At 37.5% G+C, this 24,067-nt stretch overlaps 3 protein-coding genes across 7 annotated transcripts; 1 reads left to right on the top strand and 2 right to left on the bottom strand.

The window, feature by feature from the left end:
* The first annotated feature begins 142 nt into the window (after positions 1-142).
* LOC311278242 (uncharacterized protein) lies at positions 143-8,060 on the top strand. Of its 2 annotated transcripts, XM_084388934.1 has the most exons (9): positions 143-721; positions 866-901; positions 2,407-2,520; positions 3,211-3,528; positions 3,616-3,927; positions 4,002-4,316; positions 5,653-5,802; positions 5,877-5,932; positions 6,932-8,060. In XM_084388934.1, the coding sequence occupies exons 1-8, from the start codon at positions 688-690 to the stop codon at positions 5,912-5,914; spliced, it is 1,317 nt and encodes a 438-aa protein (XP_084245060.1). In that variant the 5' UTR covers positions 143-687; the 3' UTR covers positions 5,915-5,932; positions 6,932-8,060. The 2 variants fall into 2 exon arrangements, with proteins under 2 accessions (XP_084245060.1, XP_084245061.1); XM_084388935.1 differs by lacking the exon at positions 2,407-2,520 and having other exon boundaries at positions 158-721.
* Positions 7,965-10,506, bottom strand: LOC311278243 (uncharacterized protein). 4 transcript variants are annotated; one of them, XM_084388938.1, is made up of 7 exons: positions 10,285-10,506; positions 9,735-9,870; positions 9,360-9,464; positions 9,232-9,260; positions 9,123-9,148; positions 9,003-9,041; positions 7,965-8,907 (listed from the first exon to the last, which is right to left on the bottom strand). In XM_084388938.1, exons 2-7 carry the CDS (start codon positions 9,814-9,816, stop codon positions 8,694-8,696), a joined length of 495 nt encoding a protein of 164 aa, XP_084245064.1. In that variant the 5' UTR covers positions 9,817-9,870; positions 10,285-10,506; the 3' UTR covers positions 7,965-8,693. The 4 variants fall into 4 exon arrangements, with proteins under 4 accessions (XP_084245064.1, XP_084245065.1, XP_084245063.1 ...); XM_084388939.1 differs by having other exon boundaries at positions 10,067-10,476; XM_084388937.1 differs by having other exon boundaries at positions 9,232-9,257; positions 10,285-10,456.
* A 3,371-nt stretch (positions 10,507-13,877) lies between these two features.
* st6galnac5b (ST6 (alpha-N-acetyl-neuraminyl-2,3-beta-galactosyl-1,3)-N-acetylgalactosaminide alpha-2,6-sialyltransferase 5b) lies at positions 13,878-23,724 on the bottom strand. Its single transcript, XM_084390068.1, has 5 exons — positions 23,549-23,724; positions 22,484-22,660; positions 17,132-17,541; positions 15,213-15,320; positions 13,878-15,087 (listed from the first exon to the last, which is right to left on the bottom strand). Exons 1-5 carry the CDS (start codon positions 23,561-23,563, stop codon positions 14,880-14,882), a joined length of 918 nt encoding a protein of 305 aa, XP_084246194.1. The 5' UTR covers positions 23,564-23,724; the 3' UTR covers positions 13,878-14,879.
* Positions 23,725-24,067: the final 343 nt, after the last annotated feature.

The following is a 24,067-nucleotide window of genomic DNA, read 5'->3' as shown; positions in this document are numbered from 1 at the left end:
CTCTATTTCGTGTGTGTATATTGGTGGAAAGTAACATACAATAAAAAGTAACCTTTCCGCACCATCAGGCAAACCCTCGCTTCACTGCAAATGCTCTTCTGAGTCGTTTTATTCTGTTGATTCAGTCTGTTCGGAAAGGTTCGTTCAAAAGATCCGACTCACCAAAGCGATTAATTCACGAATCGGACGGCGCCAGTCTACTCTGCATTATGACGCTGTTCGTGGGGATACCGAACGCGCGGAGAGCACCAACTCACGAAGCGTTACTGAACACAGATTTACACGGTTTTTCCTTGTAAATACATCAGTGTTTCTTTAGTGTCTCGCTCTACAAATAACTATTTTTACTTTAGGGCAGCTTTAGCATATTAGCCGCCCAGCCCTACAGGTAGCTTCTGTGTCTGACTCTGAATTGTTGTGTGTTATTTGCTATTATCGAGTATTATGTTTTGAAGCCTGGGTTATGGTGGATAAAGTAACTTTATCAATCGCATGGTGGTGAACAGAAACAGTTTAGGCATTCAGAGGTGCTAGTTAGCCAGCTAGCTAAAGTAGCCTGAAGTGCTATGCATCAACTTGCTCCTGGTCCTCCTCACACCGGAACCGTCAGCTTTTGGGTTGCGGCACTGACAGGGATATTTAGTTAGTAAATTAACCCTGGCACTTGCGTTACATGGGAAATCTAAAATGTCGAGGATTCTCCTGGGCCTGGTAATGCTTGGTTAGTAAAATACAATATTTTTGTTTTAAAATGAATTATTAAATGAGACCTGAACATTGGCAGCAGCTGCAAACATTCTGATTTATGCATACAGAATTTTAAAATGAATATGTCAATATTATATCATACTTTATTGTTTTTCAGGATGCAATGTAGCTGTTGAAGATGTCCATGCCTTTGGTAAGTTATTGGCTTTATAATATTGTCTATAGAAGGGATTTTCAAACTATTACTGTACGTACACACCGCCGCCGACTTGGAGGTCATTCATTCAGCGGCAAGGAGCGTCAAATCCATCGGCGTTGCGTTTTGAGCGACAATCAGAAAGTTGAAAGTAGCTCAACTTTATGGTAATGAGCTATGACGCGGTTCAGCCGCAAGCAGCGGCCAGTGCCGTTGAAAAATATTTAACTGTACGTTCACACCGCCGCCGACTTGAGCTGCAAAGAAGCTCTGGTCGCCCTGTCAAGGACGCTTGTCAAAAAGTACGGGGAAGCTTGTTGACGCTTTGGCCGCTCTGAAGTCTGTGTCACACCATGAAATGTAAACAGAAAAAACAAGCAATACATTGACACTAGAAACCTTTTATAATGACAGCATTTTTATAACCGTTTTGGTCACGTTTGGTCGGGGGAAAAATAATTAGCTATTATTATTATTAAGTTAATAGTGAGTGCGCGCGCGCGGCCGGGGCGCTCTCTCTCTCTGCTCGTTCTTATATTTAACCTGTTAAACTGACAGCACTTAAAAACACATGCAAATGATAAACTTTCACTCTATGATGGTTAAACTTAATCCGATAATGATAGGAAACCCAACAGCGGCGATGATCAGCTCCTCCTCCATTTTCTCGGAACTAATGTTTTGATAGGAACGAAAGGTTATATCATATGTTTCTCCGGAATCAGCCAGCGCTAGTCTATTCTGATTGGTTTCTTGCGTTTTGCCGCTGAACAGCGTCATAGCTCATTACCATAAATTTGAGCTACTTTCAACTTTATGATTGATTTGACGCTCAAAACGCGACGCCGATGGATTTGACGCTCCTTGCAGCTGAGAGAAGCCAGCTTCCATTAAAAATGAATGACTTCCGGTAACTTTGGAAGCTCAAGTCGGCGGCGGTGTGAACGTACAGTACATATTTAACGGCTCTGGCAGCGGCAAAACGCCAGCAACCAATCGGAATATAGACGTCCTTCGGCTTCGCGCTGGCTGATTCCGGAGAAACATACGATGTAAACTTTCGTTCCTACCAAAATATTAGTTCCGAGAAAATGGAGGAGGAGCTGATCATCGCCGTTGCTGAGTGAAAGTTTATCATTTGCATGTGACATAAATGATGTCATTTGCTTTGCTTGACAGGGCATATATAAGAACGAGCAGAGAGAGGGAGAGCCCCGGCCGCGCGCGCGCACTCACTATTAACTTAATAATAAAGTCTAATATGACAATTCGGTACAATAAAATAGGAATTAATAGGAAGTGCCAAGGTTCTCCGTAGACGGGCTCTGCTATTATTAATAATAATAATAGCTAATTATTCTTTCTTTTTTTTTCGACCAAATGTGACCAAAACGGTTATAAAAATGCTGTTATTATAAAAGGTTTCTAGTGTCAATGTATTTTTTATTTATTTTTTTACGTTTCATGGTGTGACACTTCTCTTTTCCCATGATCGGACATAGATGCTGCTACGTCAGTGCTGCCGAGGCGTCAACAACTAGCTTCCCCGTACTTTTTAAAAAGAGTCCTTGGCAGGGCGGGCAGAGGTTCTTTGCAGCCCAAGTCGGCGGCGGTGTGTACGTACAGTTATATATCTAAACTTTTTAACTCCCAAATATGATGGTCCCTCTCCTAAAATATAAATGCAAATATATATTTTTACATATAGAGACTCATTTAGACTGTGTGAAACCAATGTATTGGCTATTTTGTCTTTGTACCACTTTGAACAAAAGCCAAAACACTTTATTCAAATAATACGTGTAAAATATTTGTTTTATATAAAGTTAAGAGCCTATAGTTATTCAAAAAATAATCATTTTTTTCTGTCCAACTAAGATATTTGAAAAACATTTTCAGTTTAATTAAAATTTAGCTGTATGTTTTTATATTTAGTTTTCTTAAAACATTTTTTTGTGAATGCCAGTTTGAAAGCCCTATTCTAAGCAATCTTAAAATATGAATTCGATTAATTCACATTCATAGTCACACTATAGTATCTATTAATATTTTGGGTTAGCTTTTATTTTGAATTTCTGAGTTTTCTTTTGGTTTGTTTTGTTTATTCAATATTTTTTTCAATATTTCTATTTAGCTTTCATTATTATTTTGTTACTTCAACCTTAAATGTATTCATTTCATTTAGATTCATTTTTTTTCTTTCAGTTTTTCATTTAATATTTGTATTTTATAACCAGAAGCGGTTAATAATGTTTTTAGTTTCAGTTAACATTAACAACACTGGTTCATTCTCATTGTTTCCACAGACGACCCGATCACTAGACTTGTGAATGACAGACCGGGTGAACGATGTTCGGGGAGAGTGGAGGTGCGTAATGGGCATCAGTGGGGCACCGTGTGCCAGCACGGTTGGGGTTGGGAGGATGCTGCAGTGGTTTGCAGAGAGCTCAACTGCGGCTTCGTGTTGGACATCCCGAGTGGCGCTCGTTTCGGACGGGCCGGCGGAGAGGTGCTGTGGAGGAATGTGGAATGCTCGGGTGATGAGTTTGCCTTGGATCTCTGCGAACGTACCCCCAATGGTGACGTGTGTATGCACAGTGAGGATGCTGGAGTGGAGTGTACAGGTACAAAATAGTTTGGAAGATTTATTTTAATAAGACTGTGTTTGTTTGTATTTGTTCATAATTCTTTCTCAATCTTTCTGTGTCTAGGAAAACTTCCTGCACCAAGCTTGTCAATTCAGTCACGCTTCTATGCCTATTCGACCGGAGAGGCCGTTCACTTCAAATGCACTGCCCCGTACTGGCAGTCCGTCATTGACTTCCATCTGTTCAAAAGAGGTGTTGACACACCACTAGTGACCCAGCGAGCCGATCCCAGACAAATGACGGTGGATCTGACCCTGTCAGACCTGGAAAACTCCCACCAGGGCAGCTATAGCTGTCTGTACAGGATACACAGCAAACTGAGAAACTCTCCCTCAGGAAATTCTCCACACAGCAACTTCATCAACATCACAGTCTGTAAGTCGCATCTGCTGCTAACGTTATAATTGGCAGCTAAAAGTCTCAGACTAACTTTTATTTTCTCTTCGCAGTGGAGATTCACACTCCCCAAATCTGGTACAACACATCTCCTGAGGCCCGGCCAGGTTGGGTCACCCGAGGCCACAGTTTCAATGTCACCTGTTCCATTCAGCATCAGTATCCTGGAGGCTCCTTTCAGCTGCGGCTCATCAGGCCCAACGGTACCGTCCGGCACTCTCTGCCAGCCCTCGCGCCCTCTGTCACCTTCACCTTCTCCAATGCCCAGTCCAATAATGAGGGCTACTACTGCTGTCTCTACAAGGTCCAGACTGGAGAGCGCACATTTATCTCGAGGGAGAGTCAGCCTTTACCCATCTCTATTCGAGGTGAGCTGTGTGGTTCCAGCCCAGGTGGACTTGGGATCTTTAAAAGTGCCTGTTCAGAATCAGCACCAAGGGTCATTCATAATGAACTGAAAATTCATGTTCTAAATGCATGTTCTTTCACAAATGTTGGACTTCTCCAATCATTTTGTCTGCTTAAACCCTATAAGATTGCATTGATCTGCAAATTTTTGAGTGCAGTGCCAGCGCCCACATCTTAATATTTAAAGGGGTCATATGATGGTTCTAAAAAGAACATTATTTTGTGTATTTGGTTTAATGCAATGTGTTTGCGGTTTTACGTAAAAAAAAAGTCATGTACATACTGTACATTATTGTTGCTCCTTTATGCCCAGCCTTTCTGAAACACGCAGATTTTTACAAAGCGTTCTGAAAAGCTTGGTGTGCTCTGATTGGCCAGCGATTATAATGACTTATACTGTCTTTTTTACGCGCCGCGCTACGGGTGTGAGAACACTATGTAAACATAAAACCATGTCTGCATTTGTGATCGTAGAAACGACAAGTAAGCGCTACTCTAAACTCGCGTTTGAATAGTCAGTAGCAAATTCTTAAAATATGAAAACATACTTACAGGCCCAGAAGCGCCAGAATGTACTTGCAAAGATGGAATTGCCACACTTTTTAGAATCAGCCTTTGTGCACAGCTGGCCTTGTTCTCTCCCAGGCTCTGGAAACAGTCCTCTGAAAAATGCGCAGCACACAGTCGAAAATTTTAGTTGTGCTGTTCTGGAACAGTGTTGTAAGTAAAGCTTAACCACTGTTTTGTCCTCTTTTGGAAGGCCAAACAAAGTAGTTTGGCTTTCGCAACGAAAAACACAGCGTCTCCGCAACATGGCGGTGCCGGTGGCAACAATAATACAGCAAGAGTAAAAGTTACGCCTTTTTTCTTTGCTTATACATTTGGGTGGTGTTATGAAACTCTGCCCCCACACACAGACATAGATTTGTGGGGGCTTGTTTAAATGAAGCTTTTTAGGAAGGCGTGGCTGAGCCTTAACTTTTATAAAGAATATCTCTTTAGGTTTGGCACTTTGAGCTTTGTAACTCTGCAGATCTTATATTTGCACTGACAGCTACATAACACACTAAAGAAAAAGGAAAACAAGAAATCACATCATATGACCCCTTTAAACTACAACTGATGCATAGAATGAAGTCCTTTTCCTGCATTTTGTCTTTTTCGATAATCAGTTACATTCAGATGTACGTCACAATACCAAAGAAAAAAATCTGCCGCTACTTCCATTTCATTGTGACTTTTAAGACATTTATGCATCTCATCTTAAATTGGTTTGCTCTTCTATTAAAATCTCAGAAGTTGATCCGGTGATGAGCCCGGTGGTCATCAGTTTGCTGGTATCCGGTCTGACGTTTGTGGTGGCAACATGTGCCATTCTGATTGTTGCCAAAGTGTACTGCAAGAGAGTGAAGAAACCCACTGAACTGGAGCGAGAGAGCAGGACCTGTGAGTAACTATGATTTCAAAGAATATTTAATCATTTGTGTTTCTTTTAATGAGTTGGTTTTTGTTTTTTACAGGTGTTGACAACACATACATTGCCTTGACAATCAAGTAACGGGAGTTCAAAATGAAGGTAATGCGAGTTGTTTTTGTTTTTTGTGAAAAAAGTTTTGTCCTAATCAGGCATCATCGCCTTGATGAATGATACATCTGGACTTTTTCATGTTAATCTGAGTTTTTGTGCCAAAAAGCCAACAAACACTAATAACTTGAATTACTGAACACTGGGCACGTCACGTCACATGGTTAGGACATGTTATTAGGGGCTTTCGCACCGGAGGAACCTTTTTATAATTCCTAGAAATAATGGCGGAAGTACCCACTTTTTGGTGTGTTCAGGAACTGGTAACGAATTTAGCTACAACTTCAGAGTAGGGTCTAACCCAAGCACAATAGGAACTACCAATGATGTAAGTGTACGTCGAACAGTTGCCATACGGAACAGCACCCTTCACTTTTAAAAAGCATTACGAATGGAACCAGGAAAATGGCGCTAGGGGAACATTAATATTCTCGGAGAACCACCCTGATGGCTAGTTCCTATAACTAAGGTCCTAGAACTACCCGGTGCTAAAGCCCCTATAGTCATACTAGTCGGTTTGTTTGGATGATGTGAAGGCTGTTTTCCGAACTCGGTTGCGCACCTGCTAACTGTACCTGGCCGAGTCCACCTCACGGTTCATGTGAACACTGCTACAGTTCGCTACTGATATGAACACGATTGTACTAAATCACAGAAGTAAACCGCTATTAATGACTTATGATTTGATAAAATTTTGTTTGTGTGTTCTCACTCACTTTTCTGACAAGCATAGAGAGTGTATAGCTCATTTCTGCTTGCCAGAAAGACGCAAGTGCCATTATGTGCTGTTTTTATATATATATATTATATATATGGCACATAACTGCATATATGTATAATATGAACACAATCCAGAGGGAGGGGGGAGCAATCGAACCCGGGTTTAGACCAGGCGATCGAACCAAGTGGAGGGAAAAAACTAGTTTTATGGAAAAGTCAATAAAGAAATAACTTCCGTGTGCTGATTTTTGTGTCTTTTTGTTGTTTCAGCAACTAGAGGCTTCTCTAAACGGGTTACTTGGTCCATCTGAGGTTGGCGTTTCAGTGGCATGTCCAGACCAAAGGGAAGATCTAAGTTTCAAGAACCACAGAAACCACCATTTCTTACTATCTGCCATTCTCTGTCAGTTACAGAGAAACACATTTCGATTGTATTTAGTTGGAGGTTTTTTCTTTCTGTGTTAATGGAGACAGGAGGATTTTTATAAGTAAATGCTGAGATCACTAGACTTGAAGAGGTGAAATTACAACACAAGCTGTTGCACTAACAAGGTTAAAAGGGCTTTTTAGTTTTTAGAGGTACCATGTCTGACCCGTCCTGAGGTCTTCCCATTTTGCAGGTAAAGACTGTAAAACTGTGAAATGTTTTGGGGATTTTTTTTTTTCTTTTTCTTTCGTTTCTTTGTATTCTCTGAGGGGCTTTATAATTTAAAATAATGTATTTATTGCTTTTTCTACTACAATTGTTTTTAAAGATCATGTGTGTATAATGTTTGGTTAATCACAGGTGGGAACAGGTACAGACAGCCCTAAGACCAACCTCTATCGCATTAGGTCACTACGTTTGCCTGGTTTGTTCATGTTCTCATTGAAATCAAAGTGAACTTACTGAACTCATTATTCACTAGATCTGATGTAATGCTTGAGCAAACAAAAGAACAAATCCTCATTTGTTTCTAACGTAGTACAGCGCAATATAACGTCTGTATTTACAAATATTATGGAACAATAATTAATAATAGTTATGGAATATAGGCATACGGTGAACATTTTAAGCAGCACTACTAATGTTGAGTAAAGCTAAGAAAACAGTTGCAAACACTACAGTAGTATTGAATATACACTCCATTTGCAACAAGAAAAAACTACATGTCATCGGTAGAGGCTGACAGATTTGAAATGAACAACTTTACTTTAAAACACTTATACATGTTTTGTACCCTCAAAAACAATAGTATAGTAAAATAATAAAAAGGTGTGACAACACTACTGTCACTTACTGTCATTCATGTATTGCAGCGTGTAGAACTAAAGGTGGTTATTTTATTGTAGTTTTTGGTACATGTAATAAAATTTTTACTTTTATTTTGCCATTAAAAACAAAAATCACAATTTTTGACATGCCTGTAGTGTTTTTACTGTAAAAAAAGTTAAATAATGAGCATTTTTATATGCATCTAAAATGTACATTTTAATAAAACCAGGGTTTTTTTTAATAACATCAGAAACCATTGATTCTGACGTTCATATTATGTGGCTCCAGGGTATTCAAATACAAGTTTGATACTTCCAGACATATTGCATGGGAAAAATAACAACACCACCACCAAATCCAGTAATAAATCTATAAAATGTTTAAGTAATAAGGCTTTCTAGTAGCACTCAAGTAGTAATATGCCAAATGATTAAAAGCCCAAGAGATGACTAAAAAAAATACAGTACTGTAAAATGAATAGCAGTTTTAAAATGGACAGTTATTGCATCTTAACCCAGTAACAAAATAAAACATTTTAAAAATAATTCTTCAACAGGTGCATCCTGTAACACCCACTTCCTTTATATTCTCAAAAGAGTAGCAGTGTTGGGCTATTACTTTGATAAATCATCACACAAAATAATCAACACCATTTATGAAGTTAAAATACACGGAAAAATGTGAAGTGAAGTTTTTTTTTTTAAAAACACCCACTGCATTGAATATTTGCTGTTTTAAAAATCTAACACCAGTTTGATTGGATCACTAAAGGAAAGGTTACGTCAGTCTTTTGACAGGTTCTGCTGGTTCCATATTAATAAAAACTAAGTACAGAAGACCAGAAACAATCAGAAACACTAATATCTGTAGCCAAACTGGGACCAAGCGTGTTGAACTCTTCTCTGGTGTTTTCTGGATTTGAGGCTCCGGCGACATGTTTCTTGTTTGTGACGTATTGCGGTAAGAAGTTTGAGTCCTATATACAGCAGGCCTTCGAAAGGAAGAATTAATGCATTTAGATTCATTCATAAAAATTATGTTTCCCCTGACAGTGACACACTTTCAGTATAATAAAAGCTATCTTACTCATCTATGTAGTCCATCCCTCTATAATCGGACCACGTTCTAAAAAACAAAAGGTTTTTGTTAGTTTCACAATTTTCCCATAACATGATTTAATCTGCTGCACATTTCAGAATGCCTTACCTGTCGCCCACATCACCATATTGTTGCTAAATAAATAAAAATGCAACAGAATGTCAGTAAGTCTGAAACGAAATAAGTCTGTTTTAATAAGTGTGTTGTTAGTACTCACAGGCCTGCGATGGTGAACGTAAGTGACTTCTGAAAAAGAAAAGGCGTAACCAGTTAAAATCAGTGGTGTGATATGACATTACAACTATAGATATTCATGTTTTGTGTTGATTTTCTTGTAAGGATTACCCTCCTCCTCCTCCCTGTAATATGTCCTATCGGATTGAGGTTGGGTTCTTCTGTGTTTAACCATGGCTTCTCTCAGCTTCTTCTCATAAAGAGCTCTGGTGGAATCTGTTGAAGGCAATGAAACAGCATGAAGACAATTAAAAGAAAAGAAAATCCAGGTTTTATTAACTTGAAATGAAATGTTAGCTGAAACATTAACATTTCAGCTAGTTGCCAAAGCAACCTTTAAAAGCAATAAAAATGAATACAGAACAAAATGACTAAAATAAAAATGAAAACGAAAAATGTAAAAACTAATGCAAATAGTATTTCAATGACGTAACAATCCCATTCAGAATACAGTGACTATTTTAAATCACGTGGAGTTAAACTTACCGACCACAGGACCATGTTTTATTCCGTAATCATCCAGCATATATCGGATCTCGTCGTCGGATTTACTGCTCAACATTGTCATAACTTACACTGAATGACAGTAGCAGCTGTGGTTCAATATGAAATACTTATTTTCCTGTGAAACCGAAAATGAAATATTCGTTATTTCATGTTACTAACAGTGGCAACAACCCCTTATTGAGATGTTAGTTGATTTACCTTGACTGATACTATATTTGAAACATTGTTTTGCATCTTATGCTTTATATATATAATGTCCACAATATTAGGGAATTGCATTTAACGTTAGTGTTGCATTGTGAATAACTTACCGCAGCGGTATTTCATTTTACATTTGTTTAGAAAGTTAGTGGTAGCAAAATACCTTAAAATGAACCAACGCGATGTTATTTTTCAGATCATACATTAAAAAATAACGACTTAATTTTGTATTAAATGTCTTACTCCATATATAGCATCTGCATCGGCTTGACTCGTGACTATGTTTGGGCAGTGACGTGAAATCTTAAGTTATGAATTGCACACTAACCTTCTTCGCAATGGTCAGACTCGCTTAGAACATGTGACACTAATATAATAATTATGCAGATTAAATAGATATTGTGATTGTTGTTCAATCACGCTGAAGAATCTGTGGTTATTTTGTCGCGGTCGCGGTCGCCTACTACAAATAAGCCAGATCCGTTAGAATTGTAAACAATGTGACGCACTTCCGCAAACCAACCAATTGTGGTCACTCTCATTGGATGACAAGGATGGATGGATTGATGGATTTATTTATGAAATGCATCATATTATTTATGCATAATTCAATCAGTTAAACTTTCTAAAATGTTATCCATTTTATACAGCGAAAAAACATTTATAAACATTGCTGTCGTGTGTTAGTATGCATATAATAAAAATAAAAATAATAAAAATAAGTTTAATTAACCTCATACATTATTTATTTAATTGTTTATTTGTTTAAAAAATGTTCTAATAAATATTATTTAAATAAACAAATTATATATATTTTTAAGGGAGACTCAAAAACATGTGCAGGAAAATGTGATTCTTAATGTGTACATATACAATTATTACAGTAGATAAGATTTATAGCAGTAATTGTTCTACTGTAAGTTACACTGCAACCCTGAATAGACAATCACTTGATGGTTACAAAAATTTAATTGTGAAAGAGTGATCTGTGGAATATACTAACACTAACACAAGATGGCAGTACTGACCATGAGTCATCATCATCATCCGTAACTCCATCAAGGTCAGCCAGGAACCTTAGAGTTGTGATTGATCATCAGTTGACCTTTACGGACCACATTGCTAGAACCATAATAAATAGTCTCTGCTAGAACTGCCCGGTCCTGCAGATTTGCCTTGTACAACATTAGGAGGATCAGGCCCTTCCTATCAGAGCACGCTACACAACACCTTGTCCAAGCTCTTGTTCTATCCAGACTGGACTATTGTTATGCTCTCTGGCAGGTCTTCCAGCATGCACTGTCAAACCTCTGCAACTGATCCAAAATGCTGCAGCAAGAATGGTCTTTAACGAGCCGAAGAGAGCACACGTCACTCCTCTCCTCACAAAATTGCACTGGTTGCCAGTTGCCACTCGCGTCAAATTCAAGTCACTGACTTTTGCTTACAGAACAACGGTGGAATGATCTGTCTAACTCAGTCAGAGCTGCTGAGTCCGTAGCCATTTTCAAGAAACGTCTGAAGACGCATCTTTTTCGGCAACACCTGATCCATAAATACTAACACTTTATCTTCTATTCTATAGCCTCTCTATTATCAAAAAAAAAAGTAGTTAGATTAAACTGGGAAGGGTCATAGCACTTGCATATTGTTGTCCTACTGACTAGTTGCACGTGGCCGCCATTTTGGAATTCGGATCAGCGAGTGAACGTCAACGGTCGCCGTGCACGGAGCGAATTCTCATATTCTCAAGCGTAAATAAATTATTTACGCTTTGGATAAATTAAAGCGTCTGCTAAATGAATAAATGTAAATGAGTCAACAACAATTTATCAATCTATTAACTTTGGCTGCATCCTAAATTGCATAGCCTACTTCCCTACTATGTAGTGGGCACACACACAAAACAACACTCTGTGACAAAAGAAGTCTGTCCAAATTCACAGTAGCCTACTCATAAAAGAGTAGCCAAAATATACCCGGATAATCTACTATGGTAGTATACCTACTTTCGGCGAAATTCTGAAGTGTGCATATGGTGGACACTTTACTATCCCATCAGGCCAAGGGAGAGGATTTGTGAATGGAGGTGTTGGTAGGTCACCTATGATATAATGGCAACATGGCAAATGTATTACGTCCAAATGACATTCATACTACACACATTCATACTATATATTACATTTTTTTGCATACTTTTTATTCAAAATAAGTACCTTCTCAATATGCACTTTCAGACTCAGCCTTATTGTCTGTTAAGGGAATGAAGTTAAATGACAAACTGGTATCATTCATGGCAATGTTTTGTTAAAGCATTCTATGACATGCTTAGATGGAGAAATTGTGTGAAACTGAACATTTTTCTAAGTAACCACATAGAAAACTCACCCACCTTCAACACAACCCTCTCCAATCAGAGACATTTGTAAACTCAGCAGGTTTTTAAAAAATGAGAATGTAACACACAAGGGTCCAAACCAAGTTGAAATGTCACTCACACCATATTTTATTCAGGCCTCCTTCCTGATTTAAGGTCAACCGTAATCACGGTGTTGCCTCGGGTGACTGATTACAGGAGCAGCCAGCAGAGCTGAATCAAAGACCAGCATCATTTACTGACTCCTGCGTCCTTTAAAGCCCTTCAATTTCCCTAGACTTCCTGAGGGACAGTCATTGTTGTGCTAGGCACATTCGCCGACCACTGCGAATAAGCAGAACTCATAGAGTGATATCCTATTAGACCAGAGCAGTTCCCATAAGCCTGAGCAAGAACACAGAATGTCACACTATTAGCATTCCACATTGGGCCCCAACCTCCAGCTGTAGAGGCAAAATGAACAACGTTGCAGGCAGCAAGTCAATATCTCACACAACCTTTATAATGGGAATTGAAGGAAGAGCAGTGCGGAATTGTAAAAAACAACAAAAACAAAGACAGCTCTCTCTCTCTCTCACTGTAAAGGTCATGACTCATGCTGTCATGGTCAGAGTTGGCAGTTTTGGCTCACTGTTGTGGGGAGAACAGTAAAGACCACAGGGGTTAATATGAGGGAATGTTTTAGCATTTGTGCCAGAGTGCAAAGATGATGTAAAATATATCTGTTAGAAACTCCAATATAATTGATTAATATGACAAAATTCAGCAAATAACTTTTTTTGACACACATGGTTTTTGAGATTTTATCACAATTAGAAAGTTCTTGATGTTACATTTAAGGTCTGCATGGATACATTTTAGCACTGGTTACAGGTACCATTTTGCTAACAGAGAAGTAAAGGCCTCCTTGGTTCTTTGAAGCAAAAGTACATGGTTTACAAAAGAACCACAGAACTCAAAATGTCTTCAATACGAAGCCCCTAAACGCTGGCCCCTTGGGATCCCTTGATCAAACACAACTACACAAGCTAAAGATCTTCAGGATTACTAGAAAGCTACAGGCAGTTGAGTCAGTTTGATCAGGGTTTGAGCTAATCTCTGTAGGTAAGTGGATTTCGAGGGCCACCCCAGCCCTACAGGGATATGATGATGGAAAAAATATGAAATTGGGGGAAATATTATTGGGGGAAATATAACTGCTGCCTTCACGTGCTATCGGAAATGTCCTACTTCCCACTTCTGAAGTTGTGATTATGAGCTCATTGCATTCAAATTTTGACTTGAGAGGGTGTTCATGTCCAATTTTTTTAACTAGGAAGCTTGAATTTACAATAATTACGATTGATTTTAGAGATCCTCAGAGAAACTTTGCATTTGCTCACAAAATGTTTTCCGAGGGGCGGTTAGGTTTAGGGTAGGACCTTCATACAACAATTCACATTGTATGAATTTATATGAAATCACCACTTCATAGTTATTTTTCCTGTGAGATTGGGTTGGTCATATATTATGTTGATTCAGTAGCTGCACTGTCGGATTCTGTGAAGGATCCGTTGAAAGATTTGTCATTCTTATTCACACCGATAACACGTTATGGCTACCAACATACTTGTTAATTAAATTAGAGAACTTGTATTTTTCATAATTATGACCTAGCATGAATGCACCACCATTCTCAGACTATGTGCGACCCATTTATTTCCTCAGTTTGAAAACTGCTGCAGACTTAAAGTTTCAGTGACGCCATAGAAAAATCTTTTGAAGTTCCAACAATGTCATAGATATGTGGAGCCCCTAAAGCTGATCGTACAAAAACATACGATCATTTGAAACGAATCCATATGAATTAGCCACCAAACGTAAAATAGTCGGTCTGGGAACCTCTGATTTAGAGGAAAGCTGAGAACATCACAATATTATTAGCATAAATCTACATTTACAGCTTAATTTAAGAGATAAACATCTTTTTTACATGTACTGTACAAAAACTAAATCTGACAAATCCAATGAGGCCCTATGATTTTTTTTTTTTTTAATTCACAAATTGCAAATGGTTCTGTTTCATGCCACCAAGAGAAGTACATTTGTAACAGGCTTGACACTCTTAAAGCGGCACAAATTAGTGAGGCTCTATGTATACTTTAAATGAAATTACACCGGGAGAAAAATAATGGCCTAGATATCAAACTAGTAATTGCTGGCAACAGAATATGTGATATAATTATACAGTAACCCAGTTTTCTGAATTATGAACCAATGTGGATCATAAAGTATACTGATCATAATGTACTGTATGTTCTTGTCACATTTTACAATCTTTGAACGTTTTCATTCAGCACATCAGTTTTTGCAATTAAAATGATCAGTCTGTTTATGTCCAACATGTGCCTTGTATAAAGTTGTTCTTGATGTTTCAATCCTCTAGAAAGAACAGTATAATTCGTAATGTGTTCAAATTAAAATGTTTAAGTTAAAACATTAATTTGTCCTCAAAAGAACACACAGTGTCCAACAGGTTCTGAGTCCTAAAAACAACACAAAGTTCCTCAGGAGGAGTCTGTGCTGTTCTTTGGTCTCCATTCAGGTTGATAGAAGTGTATGTTGAATATACGTGCCCAGTTGGCAAAGACACGTTTCTCTGTGATGAAACGATGGTGGCTGCCATGCCGGTCCAGCTCGTGGGAGACATACATGGTGCATTCATCCGGCCCTGCAGGCTCGTAGTAGTGATACGGCACTGAGGGCTTGGGAGACCTGAGAAGACGTGCATATTTGAATCTGTCATAAACCACCAAAATGCAATGAAGTTTGAATTAAATCATGTTAAACCAAAGAGTGATCCAACAGCATCATGGTGAATATCAAACAGAAAGTCTCACTTGCAGAACTCAGGAGGAATCATGCCATAGACGTCGATTCTGTCACAAACCTCCATAGCGATTGCCATGGTGAACCAACCCGTGCTGAGCCATGAATTGGACCTTTTCCTGAATAAAAACAAAAGAGAAAGAGGACATCTATGTAGCTGTAATTATGAAGAGTTCCGTAATTTCACTTAAATGGCAATGAAAATTACCTATTAATTATCATTTAAGTGAAATTACGGAACTTAAATATACGAGCTTGATAAAAAATGATCATTCTAGAAGAAAATTTCAGATGGCACTTAGAGGCTTTTGCATCTGAACTCTTCGACATTAACTTTTTTGCTCACCAGCCACTGTGGCTAGTGGTTTTCCCAAGCTACTCAACATTTTCACTGACCACAATTTTGACATCGATACAATGGGGAAATATATAAATATTTTAATTTAATTTAATAGTACCTCATAATTTGGCAGCTTTAAGACCTGATGCTTGGATCCATTACTGTTACACATGCTTTTTCTTTCTCAACTGTTTACGTTCACTTAAAACATTTGCGTGAACACTCACTCACCAAGACCGGCATCTTTAAAAATCTTTAATTTAACTCATTGTTTTTTTAATGACAAAAATGAAATAGTTTTTCAGTTATCACAACTGTTATAACACTGGTTATTCAATAAACAGATACTAAACTTTATTTGAAATTTAAATTCCAAATTGATCCATATCGTGATGCGCATCGTATCGTGGCTTTAGTATCGTGATACGTATCGTATCATGGCTTTAGTATCGTGACGTGATGCGTGTCATATCGTGACATTGTTGGTGATACACAGCCTAATCAGATAAAAGAGATAAAATGTCCACAAACGGACAGAAAAAAAGCTAAGAGTTTAAGAACATGTGAGTGTTTTGCCCTGAGCAGTTTGTGTCTGATTGGGTACATCCCAGCTGGCAGCTGTCTCCAGCTGGCACTGATCCTGTACTAACCCTTAATCTGCACTGATGCCAAGCTGTGTGCCCTGTGGGCCAGCGATATCAACCCTCCAGCAGGCTCTGGTGGTCTGCACATTAGTCGACAAACCCTCCCACAGTGAATAAGTAGTTACACTTCCACCTCTCTCTTTAAAAGATTAATGATTAATGGTCATGTGTATAATCGTTTGAGAATATTAAAATATTTTCCTCCTACCCCAGTTTTAATGTTCAGAGTTAAAGATGCTGTATGTAGTTTTTTGACTGTACTAAAGCATAAAAATACCATAATATGTTTGCAGATATTTAGGAAACATGCTAAGTTCACATATTTGGTTCTCTGAAAAACACTTCTACAGCCAGTTATTCTACTTTGAAATGTGTGTTCTGTGTCAGAATGTCTGTTTTTGTTTTGATCTGTGTGATTCGGCCCACTGCCAATTTACCCAATAGTTTTCCTGATTAGACACCCTGGTTTGCCAGTTGGTGGAAAACACAGCGTATTGCAGCCATGGAAGCCAGCAAATGAACTGGGTCTGAGATCGCAGATTCTACTCGACTTCTAAGCCTCGGCATTCATCTAAAAAGCTCTATGACCAGAGGCATATTAAAACGCAGATACATTAGCTTTTTTTTTAAGAATCAAGAGACATGATAACATTTAATTCATTCATCCATTCATTAATCTTAGTCATTTAAATATTTGTATTTGCTAATTTGGTTTTACAAATACAATAATACCCTAGTTTAATTAATATTTTGCTGAGATATACTTCGACATATAAATGAGGAATTCTAAAATAAATGATGCAGCAAGTGGTATGAAATCAAGAGATATAATCAATTTCCTGCTTTGATGATGACTAATAATCCACCGTGCTTCAACTTACATCCCCTGGAAAACTAACAAAATTATGTAAACTAACTAACACAAAGAAAAAAAATGTATCCTCACCTGTCTTTTCCTGTTTCCTTCTTAAAAAGCTCATCAAAATACAGCATCTTCAACCGTGAGATGACATACACCTGCAGTTTAGGCATCTCCTGCTTCATCAGGCGCAGGTTGTTGTAGACGAGGCCTTTACCGTCTCGTCGCATGTTGTTTCCGGGCCCCCAGAAGACAAAGTAGGTGCCCTGGCTGGAGTTGAGCAGCTCAAGGCGGTTTCGTAGCACACGTTGCATGCTGGAATGTGCGACCACACGCAGGCTCGTCCGCCGGCCCACGTCACTCTGGTAGCCTTTTGTCGGGGCGTCGTTCATACGGATGACGCACTCCTTACGATCAATCTCTGCACCTCGATCACTTCCTGTCATGTGACCTGAGCTGGTTACTAAGGCACAACTTCTGCAATGCATCCTAAGAGGCTGAGGATGGAGAGACAATGATGAAAAGTTTGTTTGAGTTGTCATGTACACAATATAGTAAATTCAAGTTGGTTTCATACACTTTTGAAAAACATTCACATTTTCTTCTACAAAAACATTTCAAGTGGTTAAAGTACTAAAATACTTCCCTTGCATCTTGAATACACACGAGTTAACTCAAATTGTTTTGCAAATATATATATATATTTACTTTAAAAAAATATATAAAGAAATATTTTCTTCTTCATTTTTCAAAATTCTAAGTTAAAAAGCAAAAATGTGTTTTTGAGATATAAAGATGTTTTCTGAGTCATTCAAATCATTTTCTTACTCCATTTCCTAAACAAAAACTGCCATTTCATAAAAATGTCAAAATATTTATTATTAATATTAATATTATTTATTTATATTGCATCCTGCATGTTGGATATAGCAGACAGACTTTTATTTGGAAGACATAATTTGAAATAAATTGAATTGCAAAATTGCTTCACTGCTTATATTTTCAAATAAATTACAATAAAAGATTTAGACTTATAATGAACTTTTTTCCTTTTACCTCCAGACAGTTAAACTACCAAGATATTTTTAAATCGACTACCAATACTAAATATCAAAATGACTTTAATTTAGAAATTGAAACCTTGTACATCGTTTTATATTATTTTTAAAAGCTACTATTATGAAATGCTACAAGCTAAAAAATAGAAAAGGATAAACCTATGGTGAGTGAATGATTTACATACATTTAAATGAGATCACTGGCAAATGAATGCATGGGAACACATTGAAAGGGCAGAACAGATCAAAGTGCCTGGTCCACAAAGACTCTCTTTACCTTCATTGTTACCTTTAGCTCCATTATTGAATCCCTCCAGTATAATCAACACTAAACCATTGAACAAACCCACGAGAACAGATTCGAGGGAAAGCATTCTGAACCCTCATTTAAGAGACAGACTTGCCTTAGTCTATCTAGAGCCTATACAAACTCTACCTAAGTACAGCATACAATTTAAAACATGTTCAACATGAATCCAGATTCCATTTAATTAACCAAAAATCTGCTATTTTTATCAATGTTCCAGTAAATACAAACAGTTCACCTAATTTCCAAACATGTTCCATCTAAATATGATGCACAGCACTTTATATTTATGCAAAATAAGCTTAATTCATTTTATAGTTGAGCTAAAATAAATAATTTAATTAATTTACATGACCTCAAGACAAAAGGGGCGATTTCATTATGTGTAATGTTACAGACCTGTCACTATGTAAGCCGTACGCCCTCAGACAGCCCGTTCCCTATGCGTGTATCTTTGTCTGTTAGCTGTCGAGACTCTATTAGATTTCTTCTGCTGTGATAAACAGGGTCGTTTCCAAGGAGATAATAGCCCAGAGGAGAGAACACAAATCAGGCCCAGTAAATAACCATCCACACTTATTATTCCCTCATTAACATCCTCATTCTTAAGCTCTCTCCAGTGGGACATATGATCATAATTACTCTAACAGCAATCTCCCTCTCTCTTTCTGAGAAACTTTCTGAGGAAAAAGGATAGATTCAGGCCGATTCAGATTATATAAAATATTTTGGACCATATTGGTAAAATGGTTATTAAAGTTATGGCTGATAACTGATGGCCGATAGGCAACACAACATTATAATGTGCAGTATAAAGAATTGATATTACTTCTGAGATTTGCTACAGATTAAGCGTAATTCAAACATTTGTGTTTTTGAAGAGTAACTTTAAATGTTAGATCTTGGCAAACGTAATCTAAATGTAAAAATAGGGGAAATTAATCAATTAAATATCCAATATTTTATTTAAGTCCCCCTGCAGTCAATAATTTCTTCATTTCTTAAAATTGTCACAGTGTCTGGTTTGTGTTTTCTCTGGGTGTCCACTAGACTAGAGGTCCTCTTCCCCACGGTGTCATTCACATTAGGAACTGCATTCCCCACAATCCTTGTCTGCACTCATCACTGTTCATTGCACCCAGCTGTTCCCCATCATGATTGTTAGTTTCTGTGTGTATAAATCCCTGTCTGTTTCTGTGATTGTTCTGGAGTCCTTGTATTATGCCACCCGCTTCCCAGAGTTTGTATTGCTTTGTTTATTTGTTTGTTCTTGTTTTGGACTGCATACATGGATATCGACCTTTTGCCTGTTTCTGGATTATGATTTACGGATTACCCAAATAAAGCTCCTTTTGGATCTAACCCCTGTTTCCCGTGTGTGGATCGTGACAAAAATAGCTTGAATGTAACTACACTTGCTTCATTTAGTATATGCGGATCCATGAATATGTAAATTAGTCCCCGCCTCCACTCACTCACACCAGCTCTGACCAACTGATCCACTCTGTCAACTGTAGTAAACGCTACACAATGGCAAGTGGAAATATCGGTTTATTTCAGTAATATATGTTTGAACCAATAATAATTCAGAAGAAGAGGAAGAGCGACAAAGTCTACGTATCAGAATGGTGATGCGTTCTATGTATCGCTCTCTACAAAGTCGTACACATAACGGTAATTGATATGATTAGACTTTTGCTATCAAACAGCTAATAATATGTTGCTAACATTACACAAGCCATGTTCCCATTCGCCCATCTCAAAGTCAGATGCCTTCTAAAAAAAACAGCATTGTTAGAAACGCTATGAACCTCATGCTGTTTGAAAATCATGGCGTTTAGTTCATCAAAACATTTCCTGTCCCTTCTCAAAGGTGTTCTTGTGCTCACTGTGGAAAAGCCCCGTCCAGCACATTGACCGGATTGGTTACTTGTTTGTGACGGTAGGAAACGGGAAGTTTCAAACAGCATTTTTAATAAGAATATATTCTCCAATGGTTTGTCTTAAAGCATATAAAAAAAACACATAGACATATAAACAACATTAAAGACTTCATTTTCAACACAGGGAGTCTTTACAACATCATATCTTATGTTTAAAGCTGACTTAAGTCATTCACTAAAATGCCAAAAGTAGGTTGACATTGGATCATAGCCATCACACCATTCAGAATGAGCTTTTCTCATCAGACAGATCCTCTGCATGTTTTCCAGCTACTCTTCAGGGTGAAATGAAATTGGAAAAACCATTTCCTTCCACTGATAGTTTGAAAATGCTTGGCGATAAAGGCTCGTTGGCATGTTCATTTAGCTATCATCTACACTGGCTATTCATTTAGACTAACACGAGCAAATCTTCCGCTTCTGACTGTTACAAAATTACATTCACACAGTATTCATTAAAATCTGTCTCTAAATCCTGGAGCTCTTATTAGCACGCATGAGAGTGCTCTGTCGACTAATGAGAACCGGTAGACTTGAGAGCTGTGTCTGTCAGTGAGAAGTATAATAGAGATGCTTTGATGAGCACAGGTCAGGGTCAAATCCAAATATGACAAAGATGTAAAAAATAAAAAAATACCGATTTTCACTAACAAGAACAACAGTTATCTTAGATTTTTTATATTAGGATGCTTTATATTTCATCACACCCATATTAAAGGGATAGTTGAACCAAAAATGTACGTTCTATCATAATTTACTCACCCTCATGTCTTTCTAAACCACTTTCTTTGTGGGTTATTTATGAATGTCCAAGCTGCTCTTTTCCACACAATGAAAGTGAATGGTGACTATGACTGTCAAGCAAGTATACTATGTTCCTTAAACTATTTACTTCTGTTCCTGGCTTCAGAAGCCTTGGAATATAGAGCATACGGATGCTTTTTGGTGCTTCTTTGTTCTTTTTGGAGCATGACACTTCTCGGTCCCAATCCACTTTCAATTTAAAGAGAAAAGCTGTGTGAACATTCATCACAAATGTCCTTTTATCTTCCACATAAGAAAGTAAGTCACATGGGGGGGTGAGTAAATGATGCAGAGCTGAACTAGCCCTTTAATGACCAAAACATGTCATCCTATATACTTACACGAGTAATAAGTGTGTAATAATCTCTTATTACACACACCCTATACATAAAACTATATGTGCATTTAAACATCCAGAGAGTAAATAGCAATAACAATTAGGACAGTGTTAAATCAAATCCTCAGTGACAAAATACAGATGAGGGAGTGAAAGAGAGAGAGAGAGAGAGAGAGAGAGAGAGAACTGAGAGGCAGATTTACATCCTTGATAGTTCTGGTGATTACAACGTTTTAAGGTGAGGCCAAAGCTTGACAAACACCAGCTTTCCACATTATCTGATCGGGGGTGAAGGTAGAACTTATAGGATCACTGGATAGTGTAATTTAAAAGGCTTTAACAGCCTGCACCTGATTTATCATGAAAAACTGCAGAGGCAGAAGACCGAAAAATGACGGAAAGAAAGAAAAATGGTCAAGTCTTCTGAATATTATTGTGCACTGCATATCATAAATGCCAGTGCCAATATAATAATGCTTATCTGTATGAAGCTATTATCTGGCGACTAAGGAAAAATGCAACTGCATCAAAACAGTTTGATAAAAAAAATGTAAGGATACTGCATAGTGCGGTTATTCTTCATGTTTATGTTAACATCCAAATGTCTTGACGTTTTCAAAGACGATTTAATGGGTTTATACATTAGTGAGCAAAATTTCAATTCTAGGGACAATGAAGTTTTTGTGCAAAGGTAAAGAATAGGGTTCTTTAGAGTTAGATTATGGATTTAAAAATAAAAAATAAAAAATCCAGATGTTAACATTTGCACACACAAAAAAACAACATTTTGGAGCTCTTCTCCATATAAAATTGAGGATATAAAGAACAAACTGAGGTGACTCTATAGTTATCAAATTCAACATTCAAAGGAAAAAACAAACTGTTAAAGCCCCAGGGAAAAGAAATATCTAGAGACTTTTCGTTTTAAAGCGCCATGTTAATCATTTTAGTGCTTGATAGCATTTTACAGACCTAAAGTAAGTAAGTCACCTTATGATCAATGATCCTGCTGTAACCTTCTAAGTAGGATGTTTGCTGACTGAGAACGTTCATCTGATGTCCATCTGATTGAATCTGATCTTCAGGTGTGTCTGTAGAACTGCTTTTGTACAGGAATAATAAGCTTGTAAGGACGGTCACAAAACCAATCAATATGATCCCATGACGCTGAAACAAGAGGAAAAAGAACAACATTTTTTATCAAGGATGCTCAGATTATCCTCCATCTATGGTTCTGCTGACATATGCATGCATCAGTAAATAAAAAGGATCATTTTGAGGCATGAATGAAATTTTGGGTGAATATGCGTTTATTATATATCAAATAAAAACTCTCAGTATATTCAGAGCCAAGAAGACAACTGAAATGACTAGACATTAGTAGTAAATTCAAACATGTCAGGTAATGGTGGGTTTTGTTCAAGGCTCAGAACAAGCTACGCTGCAAGACACATGATTAAATGAGAAACAACTGCCAAAAAAAAAAAAAAGATCTGTTACATACAGCCTTACATTAATGAGTTCAATGGACTGAATGAACAAAAAATAATAAAGCATAGACAATACAGATAATATTTAACATTTTATCTTAAAGAACAATTTAATTGCGATAATACAGTGTAAATTTATTGCAAGAAGTCCAAATGAATGTTTTATAATTTTGCCATTTGAAAAATATGAAAGTAGTCTGATATAATTAACCAAAATCATATAAAAAACTACCTCTAAGTTTTTACATTTAAATTACGATGCATTTATATACATATCAATTTCATCATACAAACGTGCTCACCAAACATTTATTTGTTTAATCAAAAATTAACCATGTGGGCACCTGAAGTAATGATTATCTTACAATAATTTACAATGGCAGCCATAGTTTCCACCAAAATAGTATCAGGTCTTGCCAATCACACAACTGTTATAAAAAAAATAAACAAGACAACTATAACTGTGATAAATACGCCGCTGTGACGGAAACTATATACCATGGTAAATGTTTGTAAGGGCAGCTAAAGTTACTCTAAATAATGTCAGAGAGAGAGTTTGCGCTACCGTCTGCGTCTTCATATTGTGAAGTGTATAATTCGGTCCGTTTAGTCCAGGCGTGTTATTCAGCCTCACCGACAGCAGCTTTACAAACCCACAGTTCTGCTCGCTCACACATCTTTCTCTTCACACTGAAGCTCCAGCCCCACTGAACTCAGATCTAGAGTCGTCAGTCCACACACACACACACACACACACACACACACACACACACGCATGCTGTGCGTACGCGTGGTCTTAAAGAACGCCGAGTCACAATCCCTTGCAAAACAGTTGTGTTAACCTTGCAGTTATTGACGGACAAAAATGATTAACTACTAAAATATTACAAATTATTCAAAATGTATTAAAATAATTTAAAAGGATTTAGGAATATTGGTTTGTTAGTTTAAAAAAAAAACGCCAGGAACTAATCACAACTTCCCCACTTTAGGCTAGCCTACAATATGTTGCCTATTGCTAATGCTTACTGTATTATCTCATTGATAGTATATTGGATTTTCACTGCACTTCCGTTTAAAAAAC

Source organism: Rutilus rutilus (genome assembly GCF_951802725.1).
Source record: "Rutilus rutilus genome assembly, chromosome: 19".
In the NCBI taxonomy this organism is placed as follows: domain Eukaryota; kingdom Metazoa; phylum Chordata; class Actinopteri; order Cypriniformes; family Leuciscidae; genus Rutilus; species Rutilus rutilus.
Note: the sequence above shows the minus strand (reverse complement) of the source record. Positions and strands in the feature narration are given on the sequence as shown.